The sequence below is a fragment of the Lycium barbarum genome, chromosome 7, assembly GCF_019175385.1.
Source record: "Lycium barbarum isolate Lr01 chromosome 7, ASM1917538v2, whole genome shotgun sequence".
Lineage (NCBI taxonomy): Eukaryota > Viridiplantae > Streptophyta > Magnoliopsida > Solanales > Solanaceae > Lycium > Lycium barbarum.
This window is the reverse complement of record NC_083343.1, coordinates 130,736,377-130,763,661: the sequence shown is the minus strand read 5'-3', so window position 1 is coordinate 130,763,661 and position 27,285 is coordinate 130,736,377. Positions and strand designations below refer to the sequence as shown.

Sequence of the window (27,285 nt, the reverse complement as noted above, 5' to 3'; positions counted from 1 at the left end):
TTACAAGGTGACCAGATAGACACTTAAACTTACTCAAAGTGTATTTTTCAAGTTTTCCAGTTGTTTTGAAAATAAAAACTATATTTTTCAAACACTCACAATTTTCATGGTCAAACAAGCCCTAAATATATCACAAAATATTTTTTTTAAAATGCAAAAATAAGGCAAACGCATATACATGAGACTATAAATGTGCACTTAAACTAATAAATACTCGTTAATCGCAATTTTGCAGCTTTCAATTAACTCGGATTGTTTTTTACACTTGAATAAATAAAAAACAATAACTTTAACCAATAAAAATCCTTAAAAAAAGAAATTTCAAATTAAGAAATTTCTTTTTTTAAGGATTTTCTTCTCGGCTTTACAGTTTTCTTAATTTGAAATTTCTTTTTTTAAGGATTTTTATTGGTTAAAGTTATTGTTTTTTAATTATTCAAGTGTAAAAAAAAAACCGAGTTAATTGAAAGCTGCAAAATTGCGATTAGCGAGTATTTATTAGTTTAAGTGCACATTTATAGTCTCATGTATATGCGTTTGCCTTATTTTTGCATTTTTAAAAAAATATTTTGTGATATATTTAGGGCTTGTTTGGCCATGAAAATTGTGAGTGTTTGAAAAATATAGTTTTTGTTTTCAAAACAACTGGAAAACTTGAAAAATACACTTTGAGTAAGTTTAAGTGTCTATCTGGTCACCTTGTAAGTTTATATGCCTATCTTACAAAACATATCAAGTTTAAGGGTCCATCTAGATATTAAGCCAAATCAATTAGTAAGAGAAGATCAATCATCAGTAGAAATAAAAGATATCGAAAGTGAGTCAGTCACATGAAGACAACGACACCACTTGTCTTCCTCTTTCTTTAATTTATTATTTAATTATTGATATACGTTAGTGTGCCCCTCAAATTTTAACCATTATTTTACTGACCCTCGATCTTCCTTAGGTTCATCAACTTCAATTTTAAGTACTGCTACTAAATAGGGGAGGAAAATGTGTAATTAAGAGAATTAAAAATGTGTAATCAAGAGAATTAAGAGACTGATTTTTGGATTATCTAATATACAACACATTATTAGTTTTTAAAATGATGAAAAATTCAAAAAAAGGGAAAAAAAGATAAATGGATTTCTAGGACATGGAGAGGTAACACATTGCCTTATATATGCCTAACTTTGTAATAGATATATAGATAAGACACCAAAAAAGTACAATTTTGTGACTTGAAATAGGAAGATGATAAGAAGTTTATCATAAATAAGAGATAAAGAAATTTGCTTTTATACTAGCTTATAGTCTCGTTCAGACACCTAGTACCTGTTCTTCGACGTTGAGCACACCTCCAAAGAGCAAGGGATTTTATAATCAACACTCGAATGATTTTAATAATAATTAATAATTAACTTCATAGTTAACCCAAAATAAGAAATTCAAGGTATTAAAATTGTAGACCTCTAATGTTCTCGGTGAAGTTAAAGAGTTAGAGAAGAGACAAAAAATAAAAGGGTAAAATATCAAAGAAACTTATATTTGCAACGACATAAAAGACCGGGTGACAAATTCTTGCTTTAATTCTCTCCCCAATTTCCTTTTAATTCCCTTTTCATTTGTTTTCTTCCATCTTTCCACTCTTTAATTTCTTACAAATGGTGGAAAAAGTTAGGGTAAGAAAATTGATGAGAAAAAGGACGATGATACAAACTTTCCCATATATTCAAAGGCAAAATACTAAGAATATTTTAATATGGAGTGCAACTTCTAGTGGTTAGGTTAGACAGGGGAGCTAAGTGGGGTAGGGTGGCCGGGGGTATGGTTGGGGGTGGTGGTAAGATTTTTTTTTCCATTTCTTATTTATAAAAGTAAAATAAAATATATAAAATACAAAATTCGGAGAAGATGGGGGTGGGCTGGGCGAGGGTAAGAATTTTTTATTCATTTTTTTTTATAAAAGTAAAATAAAATATTTGAAATAGAAAATTTGGGGGACGTAGGGGGTGGGGTTGGCATGCTAGGGGTAAGGGTGGCATGGAGGGGTAGGTGGGGGTGGAATTGGGACGCGTTGGTGTGTTTTTATTGAATTCGAAAATTGTATTCTGTTTTATTTTTAAGGAAAATATTTTTCGTAGAAAAAAATTTGCCAAGACATTTAGTGCAACCAAACTAGAAAAAATAGGAAAACTTTTTCCATCATACCAAATACACCCTAATTTTCTCCCTAGTTTTCTGGAATTGCGAAGCTTTAAAGGGATTTCTCCTGGGGTTTTCCTTTTTTTTTCCCTTTAATAATAGAGACGAGTGAAAGGATAGTGAAACAGGATATTTCTCATGCAGGGAAATTCTTTCATTCCTACCTTTTTTATTTTTAAAAAACTTGTTTGATTTCACTCTTTAATGGTGGAAAAGGTAAGATGCATAATGCTGAAGGTTAAATTTTTTATTTTACCCTTTAGCAAGGCATTAATTTTGTCATTTTTCAGACATTGCTCATTCAGCCCTTCTTCTCTGTTCCACTCTTTAATTTCTTAATGAAAAATAAAATAAAATTTTATGACATGAAACAAGAAGATGATAAGAAGTTTACCATAAAGACTATGAATAGTGAAAGACATGAAGTCTTTACTCTTTATTTTTCTCTATTCCATCATGCAACTAAAACCAACACTTAAAAATAACAATTGAGAAAAGAGAGATAAACAGTTGGTAAATTTCAAATGCAATATAATTGTATATTTGCATTTTTTTCTTCTAATTTTCGTTCTTAAACAATACTTCGAATTATGGGAACCACTATCACTGATTGCTTAACCAATTTTTCTGTTACTATATATATACATATATATAACCCACTACAAACCCATACATCTACATATAAGACTAAAGACTTAGTAGGCGTTTGGACATGCGATTTGAAACTATGGCTTGAAATTATGAGATAAAACCAGCGTTTTGACATGCATTTCATCACATGGTTTCAAACCATGGTTTCAAAAATTTTGAATATAAAACTTGACCCATAAGTTTATATTTTGTAAAAAAAGACCTTAAGTTAGTAAATATTTTTAACAATTATTTAAATATGCATGCTCGGCATGAAGATATTGTTCGTACCATGTGGGAGTATTATATTAAAAATTAGTTACATTACTATTCATGTTAAATTTTCATTTTTATTGAACTAAAGTTTGATTAATTGATATTGTATTTTTTAGAAAGGCCTTCTACTAGCATATTAATTTTGTTATTGAACTCTGACTTGCTCATTTGGTAAGATTGCATAAGAATTGGAAATGTTTTGATAGTTTTCACAACTTGTGTGGTTTTTATGTCTAGAGAAAATATAACTTAAAATATCTAAATTACATGTCCAAACATAATTTTAAACCATAATTTCAAATCATGTCCAAACGGCTATTAAGTTATCCACAATATGAAAGGATGTATAGTATTAGAAATAACACTTTAGCTTCCTCAATTATAACTCCACCAGAATGTCTTTCTTTCCTTCCTTTTAGTTCACTTTGATTCCCTTTTCATTTGTTTTCTTCGTCTTTTCGAACTTCAGCTTTTCTTCCTTTTTGACCAATGGCTTAATTTCTGAAAATAATGGAAAAGGTAGCGTACATTGACTAGGAATAGTGAAAAAGGTGAAGTTTTACTCTTTATTAAGCACCAAAACAACCCAAATATGTCAGTTTTCTCACCATAGACAAAGTTGAGAATTTGGTTGTTAGTCTTTAACAATATTCTTCAACAATGTCTCATGCTTCTTTTTCCAAAGTTTGCAAGTATGATGTCTTTTTGAGTTTTAGAGGTGAAGATACACGTAGAACCATTGTGAGTCATCTTCATAATGCTCTGGAACAAAGAGGAATCCAAACTTTCAAAGATGATGAGCGGTTAGAAACGGGAAAATCAATTTCTAGTGAACTTTTAAAAGCCATAGAGGAGGCTAGATTCGCGGTCGTGATATTTTCCAATAAATATGCATCCTCAAGATGGTGCTTAGAGGAGCTTGCACACATCATAAAGTGCAAAAATGAATTGGAGCAGATTGTGATTCCAGTCTTCTATGATGTCAGTCCATCAGATGTGCGTCATCAAAATCCCCCTTTCGCTAAATCCTTTTCCAAGCACGAGAAAAAGTACAAAGATGATTTGGAGAAGGTTCAAAGATGGAGGGATGCATTTGGGGAGGCAGGGGAAATATCAGGGTATCATTTAAAAAATTTCAAGTAAGCGTTCTTTTTTGTTCGAGTTTCTCGTTATCAAAAGGAAAAAGGACCAAATTTTGAGCTGCAACTCCGCACATTTACTCCCTCTGTCCCAATTCATGTGATATACTTTCCTTTTTAGTTTGTACTAAAACAAAATGATACATTTCTATTTAACTTAAAGCTTCTCCTTTTTTCCTTAATGAAATACTTTACAACCACACAAATATTTATAATTTGTTTTAGACCATAAGTTTCAAAAGTCTTACTTTCTTTCTTAAACTCCTTGTCTATCATCTATACTTTTACTAAAAAGGGAAACATAGACGGATAAAAAAAGGAAATACAGACGTATATGGTAGTTAGTTAACTTATAATTGTAATTTACATCAATGGACAAACCTTTGAGTATGTGCTTGTTTGATGATGTAATTAGATTTAAAAATGTAATTTTTTTATAATTCATAATAGTTGATTTTTTTTTTTTTTTAAAAAACGACCTTTGTGGCATTATTATGTGTTTGTTTTAGACATTGGTTTGTGACAACTCTGTCTTTTATTTTCTGTTTAATTGACTCTGAGATTCTTTTCACTGCACTGTAGGGATGAGGCAGATTGCATCAAGAAGCTAGTTGATGACATATTTCCTAAGTCGCTTCAAGTTATTTCACCTTTCCCCGAAAGCTTAGTGGGTATGAAATCTCAGGTTGAGAAAGTAACCTCATTATTAGATATGGAATCAAATGATGTTCGCTCTATAGGGATTTGGGGTATGGGCGGCATAGGCAAGACAGAAATTGCAAGAGTTCTATATCAAAGATACCGTCATCGATTTGAAGCTGCTTGTTTTCTTGGTGTTGGAACATCGTATCAGACAAATGGACTAAGATGGCTTGTACAAGTCGTCATTTGCAAGCTCTTGGGTGAAAATATGACTCTAACTAGCGAACACGAAGGGGTGATTATTTTAGAGAATATGCTTCGCTGGAAGAAAGTTTTGTTCATTCTCGATGATGTAAACCATCGAGAACAACTGGAATTTTTGGTTGGAGGGACAGAGAGGTTTGACAGGGGTAGTAGAATTATTTTAACAGCAAGAGACAAGCAGTTGTTGATCAGTCATGTTGGGGATGACGTGTATGAAGTCCAACTATTAACTGAGGATGAAGCTCTTGAATTGTTCAGTAGGCATGCTTTTAGAGAAAAATCACCAAAGAAAGATTTTATGGAACTTTCAAGAGAAGTGGTGAACTATGCTGGTCGACTCCCTTTAGCTCTTAAAGTTTTGGGTTCTTATTTTTACGGACAAGACAAAAAGCACTGGAGATAAATAAGTGATCGTCTGAAGAAGATCCCTGACAATGATATTCTGAGAAAGCTCAGGCTTAGTTTTGATGGACTGGACAAATATGAGAAGAAACTATTTCTAGATATTGTATTTGTAGATATTATACGCGCGAGAGATAGTCCTAAATTTGCTGTGGAACTACTAACTGAGAGTCGTGGTTTTCAACTGATAGGAATAGATTACCTTGTCAAAAAATCTCTGTTATCCATCAACACACATAATGACATCGTGATGCACAGTATGATAAGAGAAATGGGTGAAAATGTCATACGGGAAGAGTACCCTAACAGCAGAATATGGCTTCCTGAGGAGGTTCACGACCTTTTTAAAGGAAAGTTGGTAAGCAATATTTAACGTAATTAATAATTTCATAAGCTCTTAGTTCTGTTAATTTTTTTTTTTGTTGTTTCATTTTTATTCCTTAGCAATTAAATATATTTTTCACTTTACAGCTAACAGAAAATGTGGAAAGCCTATGTATCCCAGAAGGTTACAATTTTGAAGATAATCCTGTCAATTATAGCAATATTTTCAAGAGGATGCAAAGCTTACAAGTACTCATAATTCGTAAAGGAACTTGTGATATCACTTATCTTCCTTCCAGCTTGCGGTTTATTGAGTGGGATGATTATCCTTCAATTTCGTTGCTAGAGAACTTTGAACCATCACAACTGGTTGTGCTTTGTTTAAGAGGAAGTTGTCTTGTCGAATTTTGGCCAATGCCAAAGGTATACTTGTGCACTCTCTCTCTCTCCGATACAACAAAATTCTAGTTTTTTTTTTCTTGTTTGCAAGTCTTAATTCACATGAATTAATCACTCCACGATCGAAATCCTACACAAAATAAGTGCTTTGATATACACAATTAACATAAAAAAAATTAATTTAGTAATCACTCACTTGAAAAGTAAACATATCATCTCTCCCTCTCTCTAGCAGCTCGTACTTCTTTCTTTTCTCAATTAAATCTTCAAAATATTTAGGTGCAATGGAACTAGAACTACAAGTTTTTGCACGGAGTGTAATCACTCCGTTTGTTGATTATGCAAGGTTATTGACATTTTTGCCCTACCGAAATGGTAATCTCTCCCTTTCTCTCAATCAACTTTTCTTTTCCCAATTAATTCTTCAAAATATGTAGGTGGAATCGAACTAAGTTGACATTCACGAACTAAAATAAAGTACTTTATCACAGAGAATAGTAAAGAAATAGTTTTTATGTGAAATATTTTTAACTTTTGGATTTCAAAATTTGCAAAAAATTAGATATCAACTGGAATTTGTTGCGAAGTCCTATTACAAAACAATGAAATAATAATTCCGAGCAAATTGTTAGTATCATTGTATAATTTACTTCTTGCTATTATATCTACCTAATAAGAACTTGAGGACTCCATCACGATGTAAGCCCTGTAAATATTTAATTTTCGGAACAGGGCCAAAAATGCTCCTATCTGATAACAACTGATACTATTTCTAATATTCGAAAAAAGAGGTTTTATACTTTTGAACCCATTGTATTAATTCGACAACCTGCTCATATGCTCCTTTGATAGAGCACTCGACAGGATTTACTTTCTTTTAGTCCGCTTAACAGTAATGTAAATACCTTCCTATAAAACACTAATGTAATACTTGCAGATGGTAAGCCTGACGGGTGACATATATTAATTCGTTTACATCTTGTAATGATTGGTCAGTGTATCCACGACACTAAGTTTAACATCTATCCAATGTTGGGTAAGGATTATTTTGAAGTTACTAGTGGTACATCTATCTAATGAATGGACAGTCTTGTACCACTACACATGCCAACTAATAACGTGAATTTCTTTCTTCCGTTTCTACTATGTTTCAAACATTAGCTAAAAGACTAATATTATCCAAATTCATTAGCGTAAACAAAAAACCCAAATCAGAAATTGGATTTTTTCGATGATTTCACAAGATTTTTAATTGTATAACAACTTATTACTGTAAGAATTAACAATAGATAAATTGTGGGTTAGAAATTGGATTTTCTTTGATAATTAATCAACCATTAGTTTTAGGTCTTTAAGCCAAAAAATTATATTGAGGATATTTTTATTTGCATTGTAAATTAAAAGAGCAGAAATATATATTTAGATTTTAAGATAATTATGTATTCCCAAAACAATTCTGTCACAACCTTCTCTTATCTTCCGTCAATTCTGTCACAACACAAAATTGAATTCCGGAGAATCATCATGTTTCATATGTTGTTCTTTGTATGAAAGCAGTATATGGGCAACTTGAAGCATTTGGACTTAAGCTTCAGCCATGGGTTAAGAAAAATCCCTAATTTTGGTGATATGCCAAATTTGGAGACACTAATTTTATGGGAGTGTGTGAATTTGGAAGAGGTCCATCCTTCTCTTGGACATTGCAGAATGCTTACGGAATTGAATTTGAATGGTTGTCGCAAACTTAAGAAGCTTCCAGAATTGGTGGGTCTCTCTCATCTTTATTTTTTACCCACAAAATAGAATCGCATATTTCATAGAAACATTATGTTTCATATTTTGTATTTTTATGGAAACAGAGATTGGGCAATTTGAAGCTTTTGAATCTAACCTGGTGGAGTGGGTTAACAGAAACCCCTAATTTTGGTGATATGCCAAACTTGGAGACACTAAGTTTAGTGGGGTGTGAGAATTTAGAAGAGGTCCATTCTTTTCTTGGACATTGCAAAATGCTTACGAAATTGGATTTGCATGGTTGTCGCAAACTTAAGAAGCTTCCAGAATTGGTGGGTCTCTCTCATCTTTATTTTTTACCCACAAAATAGAATTGCATATTTCATAGAAACATTATGTTTCATATTTTGTATTTTTATGGAAACAGAGATTGGGCAATTTGAAGCTTTTGGATCTAACCTGGTGCAGTGGGTTAACAGAAACCCCTAATTTTGGTGATATGCCAAACTTGGAGACACTAAGTTTAGTGGGGTGTGAGAATTTAGAAGAGGTCCATTCTTCTCTTGGACATTGCAACCTTCCAGTCCCAAAACATTCTCTTTAAGCTCTACTTCGCTGTTTTTTTTTATTTGAATCTTTCCAGCCTTCGTTTCTTTTTCAAGTGACTGCAATATACTCATTAAGATCACGTTATACTCTCAAATGTCTGCCAATTCATATGTTATAATTGCTACTTGTGCCTTGCCCTGCTAACAACCCAAATTTATCAACCCCTGTACTAATTCTGCCACTGCTGTTTGTTGTCTCTTCCTTTGCTGGCCTCATATGAATTCTGCATATTTCCACCCCTATTGTCGCTTCATTAATTTTAACTGAAAGGGTCATTTCTCGTGCCATCTTTATACTCCAAAGTTGCTTGCACCCTGCTATTAAACATCTAAGCTTTTATATGCTAGTAAGCTCATTTGCAATACATAATAGCCTGTAATGCATTGGTACTGACCATAGTTGTTCAGTTTATATATGTGTTTGTCCCTAGTTTCCTTGCTGTTCTTAAATGCCAAATGTATATGTTAGCAATTGTGATTCTTTTAGTAGCACCTATAAACCAGGTATTTGGCAATGTCAATAACTCTCCCTTTACTGTATTTAAACCCAAATAAATGTAGCAGTCTTCTGTTTGGATCACAATAGGTTACATTTCAATTGTATTCTCTTCGAACTTTTTATTCTTAAAACTATGATTGAGTCCACGTTTGAGAATTGATTCCTGTTTAATATAATCATCTGTAACTTAATGATGAGTATTAAACTGGCTTATTTGGTGTTGGTTCGACTAGGGGAACAAGCTAACAATTAGCAAAACTGTTTTGCCAGGTTCAAAATTTAGAACATACCTTTACTTGATTATCATTTGGAAGATGAGTTTTAAAGTTGAGAAGTAGTTTGTTTAGTTGTTTGTAATTGTGCTTTGATCCTTTGTCTTAGACCTGTAAGGCACCTCACGCTTTTCCGTTTGTCCATCTTTTTTTTTTGTCTCTACATCGCAAATGTATTGTTGCTTGATCACAGGAGGAGGATATGTGATCAGTCATCTGTTTGGTTTGGGGTATTGTAATTGCTGTTATGATTAATTGCCAATTATAAAATCTCGAATCATGCCACTGCTCTAATCTTATTTTTTTTCTTTTGTTTGCATGAACTGGAAATCTCGAATCCCAAACATCCTCGAGTTGCTTGACAACCTTGCTGCCACATCCATGAGATGATGTCGCTTATCGCCGCTGTTTTCTCTATGGAAATTACCGCGTCTATGCCTCTGTTTTCTATCCTTTTCATTTTCAAACTGCATGGGTTATGGACCTTGGTTAAATGTTCCTAATTTGTTTTTGTTGTGTAGATTATTTGTCTCTATTTGCTTATTTGCTTGTGTGATGCGGGTTGAACAAAGAACCAACAATTGATTTTATTTAGTCATACTAATCCCATCTATAACTAGTGGTTGAGGGAGTAATTTTAGCACATATAATAGTACATGTCCTTGAGAGCAATAGCTATAATAATTTTCTTTCTCACATGGAATATGATTGGAGTTTAAGGACTAAAACCAATAACCCAACGTCCTTTCTCTCATTTTCAGATTCCAATGTTTAATAATTTCAGCCCCCTTATAAAAGTAATTATTTAGTTAAAACTCAAAAGTGCGTTTCATTATTTGCAAAAGATTTCTGCCTATATATTATTTTTTGCAAAATACCCTTCCTTAAATTAGTTATAAAACTTTATTTAAAGGGCATTATTATATTTCTATTTATAACCTTAGCATTTACAAATCTACAGTCCATTTATAACTTACAAGTCACATTCACAAGCTATTTTTTTTATAATACTATATTTACACTTAGCCTAATCAGTTGTAAGTCCGGTCGATTAATCATTGTTAATGGGTCTTAAAAGGGTGCCTAAGACCTTCCCTTTAGACTAACTGAACCCTTATCTAGAATCTTAAGTTTCGCAGACCTTAAATAGAGTTAACTTTAAACATAACTTTAATAAACTTTAGGTGTCCTAATTCACCATAAATAATTAGGTGGCAACTCCTTAAAACAGAAACATAGGAATCTCCAATACGTCATACTTCTACTTTAACCCGGTTAAAATGGGGTATGACAACATTAATGGACAGACCTTGAGTATGTGCTTGTTTGATGATGTAATTAGATTTAAAAATTTATTTTTTTTTATAATTCATAATAGTTGATTTTTTTTTTTAAAAAAAACTACCTTTGTGGCATTATTATGTGTTTGTTTTAGACATTAGTTTGTGACAACTCTGTCTTTTATTTTCTGTTTAATTGACTCTGAGATTCTTTTCACTGTACTGTGAGGATGAGGCAGATTGCATCAAGAAGCTAGTTGATGACATATTTCCTAAGTCGCTTCAAGTTATTTCACCTTTCCCCGAAAGCTTAGTGTGTATGAAATCTCAGGTTGAGAAAGTAACCTCATTATTAGATATGGAATCAATGATGTTCGCTCTGTTGGGGTATGGGCGGCATAGGCAAGACAGAAATTGCACGAGTTATATATCAAAGATACCGTCATCGATTTGAAGCTGCTTGTTTTCTTGGTGTTGGAACATCGTATCAGACAAATGGACTAAGATGGCTTGTACAAGTCGTCATTTGCAAGCTCTTGGGTGAAAATATGACTCTAACTAGCGAACATGAAGGGGGGATTGTTGACACCCAATTTTGTTCCTTCCTTATTCCCACTCATTCTTTTGAGCTTCTAATGATTGTTAATAAACTAAATATATTATTTTCGTCCTTACTTTATTATTAGGAACAGTCGCTTTATTAATACATCGTATATTGCTACTTATTCATTTACATAATAAGCTATAAACTAAATAATATTCTTGCTTCATTAAATTACACCTTATTAATGCTAGTGGCTAAATTATTATATCACATTCCCCGCATGATTATGTTAATTCAGCCCATAATTAATCCTAAAACTATTTGGGCTAAGGCTTAATTCGTTAAAACTAGCCCACTACCCATTTTAAACAACCAGCCCACTACCCTTCAGCTGATCCGGCCCATGTCCCTCATTCATCTTTCCAAAACCTAACACCCCAAAATCCGACGCGCCTCTCTTTTCCCTTCCCCTTCTCTCTCTCCCCCTCCTTCCTTTTCTCTTTAGCCATGGACAGAGATTGTCCTTCCATTTCCGTGCAAACCTGCACTGCTCAGAGCCTTTTCCATTCGATGAATATGGACGCGTAAAAATCTTCAAAGGCCAGAGAAAATCGGTCCATTTAGGGCACAAATCTGAAGCAAATCACATGAATGAAACCTCAACGTTCAGCTTAACACAAATTTTGACTCAACTTTGAATTTCTTGTTTCAAATTCCCGCCCATCAAAACCCTAGATGTTTCTACCCCTATAAATGCTGGCTTCGAGTTTCGTTTAGAGGGAGTTCTTTTTAGCCACCTCAATTCCCCTGAAAATATTAATCTTCATCAGTCTCACTGTTTCTTGATATTGTTCCGAAATACCAAACATTTTTTATTCTCTTTTGCTCTGTTACTGTTTCGAATCCGAGTGCATGCAAACTCCTTGATTGTAGCGTTCGAGCATAGATCCGAGACACCCCCGGACCCTGTTCGCTGCACCCGAAAAAGGTCAGTAACTCTCTTTTTGGCATTGGGTTCTGTTTTAGCTGTTTGCGGTTGATTATATGTTAGCTTAGTTTATTTTATGGTTATGCATGTTTTATATGTCATTTTAGTTAGATAAGTTGATTAGCGTAGTGTTTATAGCAAGATTTAAATGTTGTTAGCTTTGAATTTTAGTGTAGGCATGTATTAATCTGGTCTTTTTTTTTGTCTTCTGAGTCTGAGATTTAGCCCTGTACTGTGTTAGAGGTAGTCTTTGGTTCGATTAAATGGGATAATGACGTTATAAGTAGGCTTAATGTATCAGTGTTAAATGTCTGTTCTAGAACTGTGTGTGCACATTGAATTGAATATGAATACTGTTTTACTCTTTTAGTTGAAACCATAGGTTTGTGCTTGTTGAATGTGTACATGGTGTTTTTTTGATTTGAAAGGGGTATTTCAACTAGAATGCATATCATCTACTATTATGAAGTGAATTATGTGTCAAGAAAGTTAAGGAATAACGTAGAATTCATGTTGTAGTATATTGTGTTCAATTTTCACCTTTTGAATGTGAATTGCACTGCACAGGGGGTGTTGGCTTTGCCAAACCCGAAATTTCTATGAGCATGTAGAGTTTCTAAGTTTGGGTTCTATATGGACATGATTCCTTTCCCTTTCTTCATTCCTTCTTTGACTTGTCGTGACTACTTTTCCTTGAGAAAAATTGCTAAACTATTTGTTTACTTATGTATGAGGTCACTAGGGATTGTGTGTTGATCTAGAGTCCCAGATAAGACTATGTATTTGAATAGAAGTCTGGGACTCTTTATCGCTTGACTCTTTGCCTCTGAAAAACTGGAAGAAATGGCCTTGTCCTCCATTTTTCTTGAACTGTCTTATAAAACAATAAAACAAGCATGCTTCTGTGTTCAAAGGACAGAAAGGATAAAGTATAGTTTGTGTAAACTGCTTCACTCACTTGGGAATAGCATTGAGTGATGTCCTAGGACTAAAGGGCCTCAGAAGAGGATTTGAGTATCCTACTCAGCCTCATCTTGGCACACTTTGGTTGTTAGGGTTCCTCTTTGCAAATTTTAAGGTTGTAGAGCCCCCCCTTTAAGTTGTTTTCTTTTGTTTAAGACTCTGTGAACAAATTGGTTGCTATTTGGATTCCCTTACTTCATAATAGGCTAACTATGCAGTTTGTAAGGCCATTTGTGCATTTTCCTTCTCCTGAATTGCAAGCTTAAGTTAAAAAATGCTGAACTAAAATTTAAGTGTACAAACTAATGACATAAGAGGTGTTTGCTTGATTTCATGATCCTCCTTTCCCCTTTTCCCTTTGAATTTGATCATGTTACCTACTTTCATACTGTGAGAGTAAAATCTGAAGCAATATTTCTCATGCCAAGTATCTTCTATGCCATTCCTTTCTTAATCATCCCTAAGACGGAGTTGTGTTAAAATCTAGGATTGAATGTGTGCATGCTCCCTTGCCCTACTCTGACATAAGAATTCCATTTGAGCATATCAATCATCTCTTGTATGTGTCTCTGCCTGGAGTTTGAGTATGAATTTGTTTCCTTTGCTTCTCTCATATAGTCTATGTACTTAGTTGAACATGAAACTGCTTTTGAGACTGTATACACTTGAGATTCAATTGCAAACTTGACATCATGAGGATCATGGACTGTTATATGTGTACTTGATATAAAATGATATGTGTAGAATGAAGTTTTCTGTGTTTTGGCAATCTTTGTATGCCTCTTCTGAGGGTTAGATAAATGAGTGTTCTGTGTTCATTTTAATTGTTACACGAATCCATTCTTATTAGTCGACTGCATATGTTTTTCCCTTCCTAATCTTTATCTTTTTTTTTTACATGTACACTTCGGAGCAAACGGAGTCTTGATTCGGGACTCGCAAAATGGAGTCTCATTATGAGACTCAATATATCCACGCTTGGTGTCACCATACACTATCTTCCTTAGAATGCACCAAATAGCGAGAGGACAAGCCTCGGGGGGCGCCTATGGCGTCATCCTCCTCTTCCTTTAGCGTCTATGTGACTGCTGTGCTTATTGATTCAGTTGTGTGTGTGTTCTTTTTTTGTATTTATCTCATCTTTGTTTGGTTTATTCATGATAACATAGGATTAGAAATAAGGTCTTTCATGTAGTCCTTGGGGATTTCTATTCTAATTATCAATAAGGTACTTATTTATAGAGTATAACGTCTATTTTGTTAAAAGACTTTTGAAATCAGTTAGGCATTTTTACCCTAGCCTTTTCCAACATCCCAAACGAACTTTGACTATAAAATTACAATCTGTTGCCTTAATCTAAAATGGTCCTCCTTAATAATTAAGAGTTCAATTTCACTACCCTGGAATAAAGCAAGCTTTTAAAATAATGGAGTTTTAAATATACGGGTATAATATTTTCATGTTTTGAAAGACCATTAAAGTTATATAAATGTGTCGGGCTTGAGACTCAAATTCAAGCATTGAAAGTGTTCTTCAACTAGAATGATTTCTTTATGTTGCTAGCCATTGTCTTAACACCTTTTTAACAAGTTTGATTTGACTTTGTTTTACATCTTTTACTACATTTTTTAAAGGTTTTGAATCATCTAGTAAAGATATAGTTTTATTAACCTGAGTTTGGCCGGTTAATTGTAGTTAGCGGATCTTAAAGGATGCCTTATCCCTTTCCTTTAGGATAAATAAGAATCCGTACTTATAATCACATTAATTAAGTAGATCATTAACGGAATAATTAGGTGTCCTAATTCACCGTTAAAATAATTAAGTGGTGACTCCTTAAATTAAATAATTACGAATCATCAATATGTTAGTACTCCGATTTGACCCTTTTAAAATGCGGTATAATAGTTTGGCGACTCTGGGGACTTTAGGTAACAATTTAGGTTAATAATTAATTTGTTGGATGTTTTGGTTGTTTTTCTTTATTTTGCCTTTATTATTGCTTTTATTGTTTCTGTTATGTGCTTTTAAGTGACTTTAATTATTGTTTTATTATTTCCTTATGTGAAATTTTCTATGTAATAACGTGTTATTGCTTTCCTTAATTGTCATTCCGTTCATACTTCCTCCACTTCTGAAAAATTCACACACTTAAAGCGGTTTCGCTGTTCGCGGCCGTGCACTTAAATCACCCTCTAGTTGGATCGATCTTGTGAATTTAGTCGATCGGCGGTGCAGTCGACAGTCACGGACTTTCCACTTCCAAGTTGTCCAATTGGGAGAGCCTTGTGTCATAGGAAGCTAAATCTTAGAAAAATCTAGGATAGAGCATAAACGACACCTTTTTCCTAAGGGCATGCATATTAAACTTAGGAGGCTTAATATCATTAGTATATTAAGTCTATTAGTCAACCTTACCCAACTGTCCAAGTGGGTTCACGCCCCCAAGCGACGCTTATCATATTATATGTGCATTATTTGAAGGTTGATTATGCCAAATGTGGACCATTGTTCTAAATTAATTAAAATTTAGGAGGGCGAGTTTGACTAACCTTTTTGTGATGCAGATAGTCATGAAGATCGCAAGTTTGGTGAAATTAAAAATCTCCTTGGCACACATAATCATTGGAGGAAGAACCTTGAACGCGATGAAGGGATGAATTTAGCTTATTTAGATTAGGAATTCTTTTTTTTCTTTGGCATGTAATAAAGCTTAAAGCTATTCTTGTACTTCATTTTGGGAATAGAATTGTTTAATTAATAAAGAGCAATGAGAAGATATATAATGGCACATTCGTCTTTCAAATATACGCTAGGCCTACCTCTGGCATAAAGAGGTCCCTGTATATTAGGACGTGTGAATGCTTGTATTATGAACCTTGTTTGCTTACTCGTATTATGATTTGCAATATGCTTGAATTTATTTCCAATATGCTCTTGAATTCACTTGCTATCTGCTTTACTTGATATTTACTAACATCATCTTTGTTTCAGAAGAAAAATTGAATTCACATTTGCTTATCTCTTTATTTTGACATACAATTGCATAGTTCATTAATTATTTTTTATGCATCATCTTTACAATTTTTAAAAAATAATAATATTATTCCGCGCTTAGCGCACTTTAGTGATTCTAGAGCACCTTTAAGATTGTTTACATTCATAGTGCCTATCCCTCCATTCTCCGAGAATGATCTCTTATTTTTACAAAGTATGACATTTTTTGGAATTCTTAGTTGATTACTTCTGCGTCCATGAACTAGCGTCGAATTTTTTTTCTTTTGCCAACACTTGAGTTAATTCTTATTCCTATCGTTCCAAGTCTTTTAACGGGAATAGTCTGTTCTAATTTTTTATCAAATTTATTTTTTGCTTCTAAAAAGTGTCAAATAATTGGTCTCGCGTTAAGTTTGAATTCTAGAGCTTTTATCTTCTCAAATATTCCAAGTCCTTCTTTTATGGGTATGATCTTTCATTAGTTCTGCGCCTCGTAGGATTTATTTAGCGTTCAATCTACGTCATGAAACTTTTACTTATACTCTCGAATTCTATCATTTTCAGCATTTATCGCTTCATAAATTGGTAGATGTCCAAATTTATTTGCACAATCTATCAAATGACACTTGTTGAAATTTATTCAACGTTTTCCATCAAGTTGTTCAAGAATGACTTTTCAAGTACCTTACTTCTGCGGAGTCTTCACTCATTCAATCGCGCCATTCTTAATTTGGGTCGCCGAGATTTATCTTCGCACACCCATTAATTTCAATTTTTGGCATGCAAGTCGAGGGACAATCTCATAGGTCTCTTATCCTTGACATTTTGCAACCCGCCAATGCTAAAATAATTTTAGAGTCATATGCAACCCTTGGATGTATTAAGTTAAATTCTCATGCGCTCGATTAACCATATTTTCTTTATCAATTATCTTAATCTCGAGCTTCTCAACCATTGATATTTGGCACAAATATAATGTTTTGTGTCATTTTACATCCTATTCTTATGACTTTTATCGCTTAATTCATGAGACAATTATCGTATTTGAACTTATGTCGTTATATTTCATGTGTATAGGTCTTTTTTGTTAAAATGAATGCGGATGGGTGTCTGCTTTCTTTGAGAATTTGGATTGTACAACCAAGAATGTGGCTGAACGCCCCTTTCTTCTTATTAGTCAGATAGGTTTGGAACCCTTTCCCCTTTTAATATAATAATAAGGTAAACTTCCAAAGCTCCTTTCTTCAGCTGGACGATGATTGACAAACAATGGAAAACTGTGCTTAAAGTCCCAAACGCACACGCAAGTATACGTGGTCGTACAAGTAATATAGATTGTTAAGTCCAGATATCGATCCCACAGAGACTTAGATTCTACTGTTAAGCTAATTCAAATTCGAATGAAACTATTCAAGAAAGTAAAAATCAAGATGTTTATTGTACTAAACTAAAACTGAAAAGTAAACAATTTGTGATGGGTGTTTTTGTGACTGGGACTATCTTGACAAAGATTGTAAGAATTATTAGATGAGAGAAAGATCTAGGGTCATGGCTTTCGACAATCCAGTTGATCTTCGGACAATTTCACCTATTTTATTTCCTGAGTTACTAGTTGACGGGTTAATTATACTTTATGATATTTTCTCGAACTACTCACAAGCCTGTAGATGTTACTATAACGCCTATATCTCTATGGTCATCAGAGGTAACAAGAACACATTTATTTCTCCGTATTCAACTAAGTAGGGCTAAAGGGTATATCTCTATCCTCAGTAGCGAAACAATTAAATTGAACAAACTCTATTTATTCTTATTACGTACGTGAATTCCCTTTCTCAAGTCCAATTCGCGCACCACAGATAGTGTCTAACTATGGGCCAGATAATCAAACAATTAAGATCAAGAATAAATAAGCAACCCAAATTATGGAAAATCAATAGATAATAATTGTCATCAAACCAACTCTCAAGTCTTTCGCCACAACCCTAGAATTAAGAAGTTTAGCTACTCATGATTCGATCATAGACAAAAGAATTCATGAATAATCTAGGGTTAAAAAAGATGAAAAATAAAATAAACCTAGAGAGAGAAAATAGAACGGTGGCTTACAAGTCTTTGAATAATCCGAGCACACCGTTTTCAGCTAATAAAACGTCTATATATAGTCTAGGGTAAACACAAAAAAATAAGTAAACCTAATCCTAGTCGAACCGGAAAAGCTGCGCAGAACCCCGCTTTCCTTCCGCGATGCGGATGAAAAGCACAATGTCCTGAGGCCTCCCGCTTTCCTTCCGCGATGCGGAAGGATCGCCTGATAGTAATACCTGGAGCTGATTTTGTCCGCTTTCTTCACGCGATGCTGATGAAAACCGAGATCTTCAGTTCAATTTTTTTCTTTTAGCTCATCACTTATGGTCTTCGACTCGTCACCTCATCTAATCGTCATATGCTCCAAAATCACTCACTTTAAGCGCAATTTTTCATTGTTTGTCATCATCGTACCTGTACACATGAAATATAACGACATAAGTTCAAATACGACGATTGCCTCATGAATTAAGCGATAAAAGTTATAGGAATAGGATGTAAAATGACACAAAACATGATATTTGTGCCAAATATCACCCATATATCCAAACAAGCACCAATATGTGTTCAAGACCAAGCTTGTCTATACCTTCTTTTAAAACGTATCCTTCATAAGTTTCGATCCATAAGTTTCTTAGGCATATCCGTTACCACTTTCTTGTCTCATGTTAATCACACCTAACCCAACGCTTACCAAATATTTCATTTTTCCTTCAAGAGGTTGACTTAAATTGAACACCGAGGGCAACACGAGTGTCCAAAAGCTATTGGATAACGGTAGGATCTTTCTGAGGTCGATGGCTCGCCCTCAGTTTGTTTTGAATCAACCTCCGGCCTGCATGCCAATACCAAGATATAATCAAGCAGTTTATCTGCAAGTTGCCAATCAAGTTCCTCTGCAAAGCCAAGGAATTAAGGGACTAAGATTTATTGCGCCAAATTTATCCTTCCCCGCATCTGCTGCAAACACTCATGATACAGTCGGACAGATCACCAAGAATGGTTGCATTAAGAAAGAACGCTAGGTTTGCGGAGGGACTTTAGAAGAATGACTTGGAGTAAGATAGATTTAGCATCTTTTGGAGAGATTTACTTTCGTAAGCTTAAATGACCAATCTTTTGCATGTTTTTAAAAGTCCCTTGTTATGTAAGGCGAACTAAGCTTGACTTGATTCCTTGGCGGATACGTAGATGTTTCTACCCCTATAAATGCTGGCTTCGAGTTTCGTTTAGAGGGAGTTCTTTTTAGTTGCCTCAATTCCCCTGAAAATATTAATCTTCATCAGTCTCACTGTTTCTTGATATTGATCCAAAATATCAAACATTTTTTATTCTCTTTTGCTCTGTAATGTTTTGAATCCGAGTGCATGCAAACTCGGAGATTGTAGCGTTCGAGCATAGATCCGAGACACCCCCCGGACCCTGTTCGCTGCACCCGAAAAAGGTCAGTAACTCTCTTTTTGGCATTGGGTTCTGTTTTAGCTGTTTGCGGTTGATTATATGTTAGCTTAGTTTATTTTATGGTTATGCATGTTTTATATGTCATTTTAGTTAGATAAGTTGATTAGCGTAGTGTTTATAGCAAGATTTAAATGTTGTTAGCTTTGAATTTTAGTGTAGGGATGTATTAATCTGGTCTTTTTTTTTTTTGTCTTCTGAGTCTGAGATTTAGCCCTGTACTGTGTTAGAGGTAGTCTTTGGTTCGATTAAATGGGATAATGACGTTATAAGTTGGCTTAATGTATCAGTGTTAAATGTCTGTTCTAGAACTGTGTGTGCACATTGAATTGAATATGATTATTGTTTTACTCTTTTAGTTGAAACCATAAGTTTGTGCTTGTTGAATGTGTACATGGTGTTTTTTTATTTGAAAGGGGTATTTCAACTAGAACGCATATCATCTACTATTATGAAGTGAATTATGTGTCAAGAAAGTTAAGGAATAACGTAGAATTTCATGTTGTAGTACATAGATCTGAGACCCCCCGCACCTTGTTCGTTGCACCCGAAAAAGGTCAGTAACTCTCTTTTTGGCATTGGGTTCTGTTTTAGCTGTTTGCGGTTGATATGCCAAATTTGGAGACACTAATTTTATGGGAGAGTGAGAATTTGAAAGAGGTCCATCCTTCTCTTGGACATTGCAGAATGCTTACGGAATTGAATTTGAGTGGTTGTTGCAAACTTAAGAAGCTTCCAGAATTGGTGGGTCTCTCTCATCTTTATTTTTTACCCACAAAATAGAATCGCAGGTTTCATAGAAACATTATGTTTCATATTTTGTATTTTTATGGAAGCAGAGATTGAGCAATTTGAAGCGTTTGGATCTAAGCTAGTGCAGTGGGTTAACATAAACCCCTAATATTGGTGATATGGCAAATTTGAAGACACTAAATTTCTGGGCGTGTGAGAATTTGGAAGAGGTCCATCTCTCTCTTGGACATTGCAGAATGCTTAGTACTTTGAATTTGGGTGTTTGTTACAAACTTTAGAAGCTTCCAGAATTGGTGGGTTTCTCTTATGTTTATTTTTTACCCACACATTAGAATTGTATATTTCATAGAAACATTATGTTTTATATTTTGTATTTTTATGGAAACAGAGATTGAGCAATTTGAAGCAGTTGTATCTAGGCGAGTGCGGTGGGTTAACAAGAACTCCTAATTTTGGTGATTTGCCAAACTTTGAGACACTAGATTTAGATAGGTGTATGAATTTGGAAGAGGTCCATCCCTCTCTTGGACATTGCAGACTAGTTAGACAATTGGATTTGTCTGATTGTCACAAACTTAAGAAGCTTCCAGAATTGGTGGGTTTGTCTTCTCTTTATTTTTGCCCACAAAATAGAATTGCATATTTCATAGAAACATTATGTTTTATATTTTGTATTTTTATGGATCCAGAGATTGGGCAATTTGAATCATTTGTCTCTAAGGGGGTGCCTTCGGTTAACAGAAACCCTTAATTTTGGTGATATGCTAAACTTGGAGACACTAATGTTAAATAAATGTGAGAATTTAGAAGAGGTCCATCCATCTCTTGGACATTGCAGAATGCTTACTACTTTGAATTTGCGTGATTGCCCAAAATTAGATACGTTTCCAGAATTCAACGGAGATATGCATTGCTTAAAGATACTGACCATAAAATCAACTGGGATAAGAGAAATGCCTTCATCCATTGGGAATCTGAGCGGCCTCAATGAGCTCAATCTGGAAGGTTGTGAAGATCTCGTAAGTCTACCAAACAATCTCTGTAATTTGAAGAATCTTCAATGTCTTTTTCTTCGTGGCTGCAAAAAGCTAGAGAAGCTTCCAGAAAACATTGGTGAATTGCAAGAGTTAGAGACACTTGATGCAAGAGAAACTGCAATCTCCCAACCACCTCCGTCCATCACCAAGCTTGGCAAACTTAGGTATCTCAATATTTTGGGTGGACTTCCTGAGGATTTAGGATCTTTACAATCTTTGGAAAGTTTGGATGTTAGTGGAAGCAATATTTCTTGTTTACCCAAAAGCATCAAAGAACTGTTAGGGCTTGAAACCTTAGACGTTCAATTCTGTCAGAATCTTAATGAATTGCCAGAAGAGCTACCCCCAAATTTAAGGAAGCTATCTGCAGATTATCATTTAGCCTTGAAGAGCATCAGAGATCTTCTGAATAAGTGTGTTAAGTTGCGTAGGCTCTCAATATCATGGTGTGGTCATGAAAAAACCGAATACGGAACTGTCTCAAGGGAACAAGTTAATGTGTGGAAGTCCTCACAACATTTAATTAGGACATGCATCCAGGTTTTTATCTCTCCCTCACATATATGAATGTTGAATATTCTTGTTAAATCGATTTCTATTAATAATGATTTATGTTGCAGTGTGATTACCACCAAAGGGATTATTTTCTCATTTATTTTCCCGAAGTGAGAATTCTAGAGTTGTTCAATTATCAGTTTATAAACCAAATTTGGTCTCAATTGATCTGAACCCATCTTGGTATACCGATAAATTCATGGGTTTTTCGATATGTTGTGGTCCTAATAGCGAGTATTGGAATTTAGTAGCTACATTGGTATGCAAATCTGATCCTGAAAGAAAACATTCCTTGAAGTATCGGATCCAAAATTGTTGTTTCGTGGATCCTGTCACGTGTTTCGTCTACATACCATTTGAAACATTGTGGCATGCTTCTGACAATAAAGAAGGGAAGAACCCAAATGATTATTACCTGTTTGAGATATCTTCAAACCTACAGGAACAGGAAGTATGTTGGGGAATTCACCTGGAGTATGAGAATAAAGATTCTGCAATGACAACTGAAATTGGCTGCTCTGTGGTACTTGAGCAAGCAGACCCATCACTCAATTCTAGTTCGCGGGAGTACGCTAAGCATAAAATTTCAACAGACAAGGGTCTCCATTTGGGCAATGAAAATAAAGATGCAGAGGTGGATCAAGCAGCAATGGCAGTTCAAAAGGAACATGAATCTCAGAATGTTGAGCTGACTAGAGTTTGTGATAGCCCATCAAGGAAAATGGGCTGTGCTTCAAGAAAGTAAAAAAGAAAAAGAAAAAGAAAAAGAAAGAGAAATAGAAACAAAAAGAGAAAGATAGTAGGGACAGATGAGACTAGCTGCTCTTGTTTCACCAACAAGCACGCATGATTTTGATTGGATCTTGAGAAACCTCTTCCTTTGCTAGCAAAAACGTGTCACTGAAAGGAGAAAATGGAGGTTAGCCTTGAAAATATCTTGAGAATTCTGGTATTCATACGTATTTTTACCATTAATTTCATGTTTCTTTGATGTAGGAAGCATCTATCCAATCAGATATTCAAAACAAAGAAGACATAATGATCAAAGCGAAGTGCGTGGAGCTATGTAAGTAAGCATTTGTTGACAAGAGCGGAATGGAATCCTCTTGTCATTAAAAGTTTGGTTACTCCATTATTTTCATTTTCTTTTTACCATTTTGTCGAGAAAGGTGCCTGATATTGCTATGGTCGTTCTTCATTTTTTTTGGGTCGCTTTAGGCCTCTCCTGTGTCTCTTTTAGTATAGCTAAACACAAGGTACCTGGTGATATCATTCTCAGGTAACAGGGCAATTCTACTTGTTTTAATTTTTCCCCTTGGATGTTGTAGTAGTATGGACGCTGGAAATTGTTTTAAAATGATAGCCTATACTATTATAGATAAATACATGGATTTTATCTTGAGATTCGTGCTATGTGTCTCGAGTGTACTTGATCGCATGAAATATTTTTTTGTTGCTGCAGATGGGCTATATTCCATTTATGGTCTAAGTACCATTGCTTGTCCTATTGCAAAGGTATCTTTAAGCAACTGGTTCCCCTATCAGGATTTCCAAAGTCAAAATGAAATTTATTCATAGTAATTTGGAAATGAATTTTAACCTTTAAGTACTGCTGCTTGTCCTGCTGCAAAGTCCCAAATTCTTTCCAGTTCCACGGGAGGAGATGTAGTAACAAACTGAAATTGGATGCTCCAGGGTACTTGAGTAACTAGAGCCATCATGAACTTCTACTTCGCAGGCGTCTGCTGAGCATAACTGGAACATACAAGGACTACATTCGGGCTACGAGAGTGAAGATGTAAAGGTGGATCAAGCAGCAATGGTTTTGTTTTGCATCAAGTACAGGTTTGTCCTCCTTGACTGAATTTGATATTCGTAATTGCAATATATTGGATGGACTTTCTGAGGAACTTGAATCTTGGCACTCCTTTCTATATGCAGATTGTCATTTAACCAAGCTGAAGTATGTCAGAGATGGATTTTTCATCGATTTGGCGATTAGATTAATGCACATGTCTCATAAATTTCCTATGCGAGCTTCAATATTGAGTTCTCTCTCTTTCACCTTTTAGCCTTCTGGGCTCCTGGAGAAAAAAAAAACAAAAGATGAGAAAGTGAATATTTTAGATGATAAAAGCAATGGTCTGGGGTGGTTGCTTGAAATAAACAGTAATTTTTGTGTCCTGATCCTAATATATACCATGTGAAGTGCACGATTGCTCATCAATATATATATATATATATATATTATCGATGTCAAATCATTTGCCATTTTCCTTGAATTCCACATCAGAGTGCCACATCTTTGTTGAAATAAATAAAGTTACTGTCATTATGTTGGATGCAAACACATTAGTATAACAACTAATATCTAAATTTTATTGGTTCTAGATTATCTAAGAAGTTAGAATTGGTGCATCAGCACTATTGGTTCTATATTCTCTTTTTTGAGTCACAGTCGTTATTGCTTGACTTCTGACTTGGTTGCGCTTTTTGTTGAGGTGCTGTTGTTGCCTACTGTTTTGGTCTGCTGTTTGGGATTTTTCAGTGTATTTGGGGTTTCTCTGTGTATCCTTTGTTATTTCATGCCTTTCACCCTAAAGAAAGTAATGAAATCAGTGGAGGAAAGTGATGAATAAAATAGAAACATGTAAACAAATCCATAAACAAGTGAAAGTGTAATGAACATACTGGAAACCGGAAAGGGTATAGGATTAAATCAATATACTTACTTTATTTTCAAACCTAAAAGCTTATTACTCGGTCAAGTATTAGTTGGAAAATTTCATCCAGCTACTTCATACATTCTTAGAAATTTTTAATATGAATTAAGCTCTTCAATTGTATAGCTAGCTTGTGTATCATTTGCCAGGTTTAGTTTTCAAATAAATTTCTTTAGTTCTCGTGTATTTTTCCTGCTTTGATTATTTGCTATTTTAATTTAACATGCCTGAAGAATATGAAGAAGGAAAGAGATTAAGCTGTTAAATGACACCTTTATTAGATATGACTTCACATTTGGAAATTCTGAAGAAAGGAAAAAGCCATAGAAGCGTGCCAATGGGATATTCTGGATTCTACTTCTTTACCTTGGATTGTATGTAGCAGATCATGTCTTCCAGGTTCTGAAATTTTTTTCTCTCCTTGTTGCAGCTTTCATTTTATATCTTTAATGTGATGGAATGAAGATAATCGGCGCAACAAATATATATGACCCTTCAATAGAGAAAGTGGTGCACTATGGTTAGCTGCTCCTTTTATCTCTATTTTTAGATACTAGAATTGAATCGTGTCTCAACAGGGAGACATCCTTATTGTCTTTTTCATTTTGCCATTCAGATGGTCAATTCAGAAAATCTGCAATTGCTAAGTTTGTTTCTGCCAACAAGCTTCCCTTAGTGACAGCTTTTACTAAAGAAGCACCAGATTACATAGTGTAATTTGTGGGATGACGCCTAGGGTATTCGAATTTGTGGGATGACGCCTAGGGTATTCGAGTACGTGTTTTCAAGAATTCGAAAGGTACCGATACTGCATTAGTAATGAATGATTGTTAAGCATAGGAGAAATTTGGTATATATTGTTAGTACATCAAAATTTTGACATTGTGATCTTATTTAATGACTCAAATACCTATGTACTTCTCATATGGAAGAGATTTTAATTGTTATTGATCTGCTTCCATGCACAGTGTTGGGTATATGCAGAACAAATATAAGTCCAACTTCTAGCTGTTTGTTATTTTGGTTTTTCTTTCTTTCGTGGTAATAAAGTCGTATGTATACGTTGGTTTGTGTAATATAACGATATGATTTAGATTACTTCTTGCCTTCAATGTAAGATTTGTTGATTGGAATAAAAGGGAGATCAAACTTTCACTTAGAAGGCTGACCTTATATTTTTCAATTTCAAGTTTGATGACTTTTTGATTTTGGTATTTCACACGTTATATATGCGGGTTTTGATAGGTCTGCCATTGAAGTCATATCCAGAAAGAAGAAAAAACAATTTGTGCAAACATTAGTTGATGTTGCTAAAATTTCCAGAAGCATGATGTAAGTGAACCTTTTTTTTAATAAGTTTTAGCTTTTGAATAGGGGCACTGACTTTTTGCTGTAAGTATGATTCTGTAAAGTTCTTAACTTAAAACATTTTTTAGGTGTTAAGTTATGGTTAATACAAATGGTCACCTTTGACTCTAAAAAAATGATGTAAATGAACTTTTATTTTATAAATAGTTGATGTAAGTAATAGTTCTCATTATAGACAAACTCTGTGAATAGTTGATGTAAGTGAACTTTTATTTTGCAAGACTCTATGTTCACTATAAAGATCAAAGTTATAGCAGCTTAGTTTGTAATCTGCCAGTCCAACTAAGAAGCTGGTAAGAGTAGATCATTTTTTTTAACTATTATGACTTTTGTTTGACGCCCATCTTCCTCGTCTAGTAATAAGGTTAAAAATGTATTGATTGTCCCCTATATTCTTTGCAGGTTTTACTTTTCGCCACAGCAAATGGTACGTGTAAGTTGTTCCCAACATTTCGAGATGCTGCAAAACTTTTCAAGAGAAAGGCAATGAAGCTTTATTCAGCCTCTAATGTATGACAGCACCGTCATTGCTCTAATACATATAGTACGGTAGAGAAATACTATTAGAATCGGTTCCAAAAGGGGTTCATAGACTGAATGGGTGTTATAACCTAATATGTAAGTCTTTTAGGTTGAACCCTCCTAATTAGTTTATAACAATTTATATTGGAGTAGGTTGATCAAGGCTCGAGATCATGAATTGTAAGGTTTTGGTTTAAAGTTTGAGTGTTTTTTTCCTCTGTTCATTAGTTCTTAATTTTCAAGTAAATTATGTAACAGGACCTGATTAGTGATTACTAACTATCCATTATTTTACTCCCAAATATCCAATTGTTTGATCCCTTTACTTTTTGGGACTGTCAATTGAGTAACAGTTCGTACTCTTTGCCATGGTCATATGAAGTTGGAAGACCAGTACTCTTTGCCATGGTCATATGAAGTTGGAAGACCAGTATCAGATTATTCTTGAGTTACTGGTGAGGCTCCACACGTTATAATAATTCCACATTATGATGGGCACTATGAGATTTTTGGAAACCTAGGTTACTGAATGTGCAACTTTATCTGGATTCTTTATTTAATTCGTGTAGGTCATTGGATATACAGAAGAAGATGATTGAAAGAAATTTAGATTTGACCGGACATTACAC

At 34.4% G+C, this 27,285-nt stretch overlaps 1 protein-coding gene and 1 pseudogene across 8 annotated transcripts; both read left to right on the top strand.

Moving 5' to 3' along the window:
- The first annotated feature begins 3,550 nt into the window (after positions 1-3,550).
- LOC132604433 (TMV resistance protein N-like) lies at positions 3,551-15,961 on the top strand (annotated as a pseudogene).
- A 4,255-nt stretch (positions 15,962-20,216) lies between these two features.
- Positions 20,217-26,930, top strand: LOC132604432 (TMV resistance protein N-like). Of its 8 annotated transcripts, XM_060317930.1 has the most exons (9): positions 22,790-22,962; positions 23,040-23,109; positions 23,506-23,558; positions 23,782-23,888; positions 23,985-24,006; positions 25,197-25,286; positions 25,383-25,565; positions 26,012-26,098; positions 26,537-26,930. In XM_060317930.1, the coding sequence occupies exons 1-6, from the start codon at positions 22,957-22,959 to the stop codon at positions 25,227-25,229; spliced, it is 291 nt and encodes a 96-aa protein (XP_060173913.1). In that variant the 5' UTR covers positions 22,790-22,956; the 3' UTR covers positions 25,230-25,286; positions 25,383-25,565; positions 26,012-26,098; positions 26,537-26,930. The 8 variants fall into 8 exon arrangements, with proteins under 8 accessions (XP_060173911.1, XP_060173913.1, XP_060173917.1 ...); XM_060317934.1 differs by lacking the exon at positions 23,985-24,006; XM_060317932.1 differs by lacking the exon at positions 25,383-25,565.
- Positions 26,931-27,285: the final 355 nt, after the last annotated feature.

Coding starts and splice junctions, on each gene's coding strand:
- LOC132604432 (XM_060317928.1), top strand. CDS start 20,948: ATGAATTTGGAAGAGGTCCATCCCTCTCTTGGACATTGCAGACTAGTT. Junction 21,047..21,140: donor TTAAGAAGCTTCCAGAATTG/GTGGGTTTGTCT, acceptor TTATGGATCCAG/AGATTGGGCAATTTGAATCA. Junction 22,029..22,108: donor TAATTAGGACATGCATCCAG/GTTTTTATCTCT, acceptor TTTATGTTGCAG/TGTGATTACCACCAAAGGGA.